This window comes from Gekko japonicus, unplaced genomic scaffold, assembly GCF_001447785.1.
Source record: "Gekko japonicus isolate JY-2015 unplaced genomic scaffold, Gekko_japonicus_V1.1 scaffold1595, whole genome shotgun sequence".
NCBI classification, from domain to species: Eukaryota; Metazoa; Chordata; class Lepidosauria; order Squamata; family Gekkonidae; genus Gekko; species Gekko japonicus.
In genome coordinates this window covers 306,352-309,768 of record NW_015165866.1, presented here as the reverse complement: position 1 = coordinate 309,768, position 3,417 = coordinate 306,352, and the positions used below count along the sequence as shown (strand labels likewise).

Sequence of the window (3,417 nt, the reverse complement as noted above, 5' to 3'; positions counted from 1 at the left end):
CCAAAGGAGTCTCAGAGCAGCTTACAAACTCATTTCACTTCCCCTCCACACAACAGACACCCTGTGAGGTAGGTGGGGCTGAGAGAGCTCTCTTGAGAACTGTCCTTGAGAGAACAACTCTGAAAGAATTTATGACTGACCCAAGGTCACACCAGCAGCTGCATGTGTTGGAGAGGGAGAAGCAAACCAAGATATCCCAGATTAGAGCCTGTGCTCCTAACCACTACGCCAAACTGGAGTCCTAGGTAGAGTCAATGAAAAGCCCAGCTGGGTTGTATCATGTGGTGTGGAGATCAGTGGTATTTCCCAGATAACTCTGGGCTGTACCTGGAAACTGGCAAACAGCACAGGGGCTGGCAACAGGAAGAGGAGGAGGAGAAGAAGAAGAAGAAGAAGAAGAAGAAGAAGAAGAAGAAGAAGAAGAAGAAGAAGAAGAAGAAGAAGAAGAGGAGGAGGAGGAGGAGGAGGAGGAGGAGGAGATTGGATTTATACCCCGCCATTCACTACCTGAAGGTGTCTCAGAGCAGCTTACAAACTCCTTTCCCTTCCCCTCCCCACCACAGACACCCAGTGAGGGACGTGGGGCTGAGAGAGCTCTGACAGAAACTGCTCTTTTTCAAGAACAGCTCTTATCAGAGCTACAGCTTGCCCAAGGTCATCCAGCCAGGTGCGAGTGGGGAATCAAACCCGGTCCTCCCAGATTAGAAGAAGAGAAGAGATTGGATTTATACCCCGCCCTTCACTACCCAACAGAGTCTCAGAGCGGCTTACAAACTCCTTTCCCTTCCCCTCCCCACCACAGACACCCTGTGAGGTAGGTGGGGCTGAGAGAGCTCTGACAGAAACTGCTCTTTTTTAAGAACAGCTCTTATCAGAACTATGGCTTGCCCAAGGTCATCCAACAGCTGCAAGTGGAGGAGTGGGGAATCAAACCCGGTTCTCCCAGATTAGAGTCCGCGCACTCAACCATGACACCAAACTGTAGATAATCTCCTGCTTATGGACCTCCCAGAAACATCTGACTGGCCTGTGTCAGACAGGTAGGTGGCCTTTGCCCTCTCCGCATGAGCCTCCTTTTTGGGTGTCAGTTAACATAGAAACAATGAAATTGTCAAAAAAAAATTAGGTTTAGCAAAACCAAACCCAGAATTTCTCATAGACATCTGTCATTTCACACTTGGGGGGGGGGCAACTTCATAGGGATGCCAGCCTCCAGGCGGGACCTGGGGACCTCCCAGAATCACATCTCATCACCAGACTACAGAGATCATTCCCGCTTGGGGAAAAAATGTCTACTTTGGAGGGTGGACGCTATGGCATTGTACCCCGCTGAGGTCCCTGTCCTCCCCAGGCTCCATCCCCAAATCTCCAGGAGTTTCCCAACCTGGATCTGGCAACCCTACTCACTCATCCCCCACCAGTGGCCAGTGGAGACCTGGAAACCCTAGAAGCGGCATAATTTCTCTCTGACCTACAAAAAGAAACCCCTACTGTAGCAGTGGTTCTGACCTCTGAAGCCCTTTATGACTGTCACCTAGGGCCCATGTATCCAAAGGACTCCCTCTTTGCATAGGACTGTGTTCCAGTTCTAGTCTTCAGGTCCCTACCTTCTAGTTGTTCCTCTGCTTAAGAAAGCCTGCCTGGTGTCACTTAGAACCTATTACAGTTTCCCACACTATGGGATGGGCTCGCTGAAGAGCAGGAGATGAGGGGTGCACCATCTCATGAAGTTGCTACAAAGTTATTCTATTTGCTAGGGCTCTTAATGGGGGGCTGCGGTGGCTCAAGTGGTTAAGACGCTGAACTGCAGGTTGTGGAAGGTCGGTAGTTCAGCAGTTCGAGACCCGAGTGTTGCATGGCGGAGTGAGCTCCCGTCTCTGTTTCCAGCTCCTGCCAACCTAGCAGTTCGAAAGCAAGAAATTGCAAGTAGATAAATAGGTACCACTTCGGTGGGAAGGGAACAGCGTTCCGTGCGCCTCGGTGTTTAGTCATGCCGGCCACATGACCACGGAAACGTCTTTGGACAGCGCTGGCGCTTCGGCTTTGAAACGGAGATGAGCACCGCAACCCTAGAGTCGGATTCGACTGGCTTTCGAGCAAGGGAACCTTTACCTTTACTTTAGGGCTCTTAATGGAGCGCAGACAGCAGGCATTTTCGTGGGGGGCGGTCATGTGGGGTTTCATCGTATTTTGTGGGGGTTTTCAAAGTTTGAATTTGTAAACAACTTCATAAGAGAGGCCAATGTTGGATCAGACCAAAGGCCCCTCCAGTCCAACACTCTGTCACACGGTGGCCAAAAATACCAGGTGCCATCAGGAGGTCCACCATTGGGAAAGGCAGGGCATAACTTTTTTAATAAACAAACATACGTGGAAGCCAAAGAGTGTTATCACAGGTGCCACAGGGAAAAGGAGAACCAGGTTTGATCCCCCACTCCTCTGCATGCAGCTGTTGGTGTTACCTTGGGTCAGTCACAAGTTCTCTCAGTGTTGTTCTCTCAGAAGCAGTTCTCGAAAGAGTTCCCTCACCGACCTCACAGGGTGTCTTTTGTGGGGAGTCACTCTGAGACTCCGAGTGAAGGGCGGGGTATAAATCCAACTCTCTCCTCCTTCTTTTTACATGTCCAATCACCACTTTGGGGTCAGGAAGCAATTTCTCCAGGCCAAGTTTGGCCAGGGATCTTGGATGGTTGTTATATTTGCCATCTTCTGGACTTGGAACAGGGGTCACCGGAGGTAGGGTGAAGGTATTTGTGGATTTCCTGCCTTGTGCAGGGGGTTGGACTAGATGACCCTGGAGGTCCCTTCCAACTCTATGATTCTGTGAAAACATTTACCTCGTACATGGTCCTATAAGGCTTCTTCACATCCATAAGGTGGAGATTCCCAATGAGGGGCCATGGCCTTGGACCTGGGGGAAGATCTTGGCTGCTGGTGTCCCAGAAATTGCCCTTTATCCAAAGAAAAGCCATGGTAAAGACAAACAGGAACAGCAGTATAGTAGGATCCATGAAATTTATGCCCTGGCCCTCAGAAGGTGTCTGAAGTAGTTAAAATGCAGATGGTATAATCCAGCCGGATCACGGACGTCTACCTGCAGTGAACAGCACAAATACTCGTTTTATATACTAACTCTGGTGAATCATTGATAGCAATTATTGCAATCAATATTGCACGGCCCTGACCTGGATGGCTGAGGCTAGCCCCAACTTAACAGATCTTGGAAGCTAAGCAGGGTCAGCCCTGGTTAGTATTTGGATGGGAGACCACCACGGAAGTCCAGGGTTGCTACGCAGAGGCAGGCAATGGCAAAGCACCTCCGAACTTCTCTTGCCTTGAAAACCCCACGGGGGTCGCCATAAGTCAGACCTCACTTGATGGTAAAAAAGAAAAATTGCAATCAAATGTCTTTTGAGC

The 3,417-nt window shown here is 49.9% G+C and overlaps 1 protein-coding gene across 1 annotated transcript in view; it reads right to left on the bottom strand.

Annotated features, from left to right (window-relative positions):
- The window catches only part of LOC107110459 (cytochrome P450 2K1-like), a 17,610-nt gene extending 14,668 nt beyond the window's left edge, over nucleotides 1-2,942 (bottom strand). Inside the window, exon 1 of the mRNA XM_015411246.1 lies at nucleotides 2,838-2,942. Coding sequence (XP_015266732.1) covers nucleotides 2,838-2,873 — 36 coding nt within the window. The 5' untranslated portion in view covers nucleotides 2,874-2,942. The remainder of the gene's footprint in view (nucleotides 1-2,837) is intronic.
- Nucleotides 2,943-3,417: the final 475 nt, after the last annotated feature.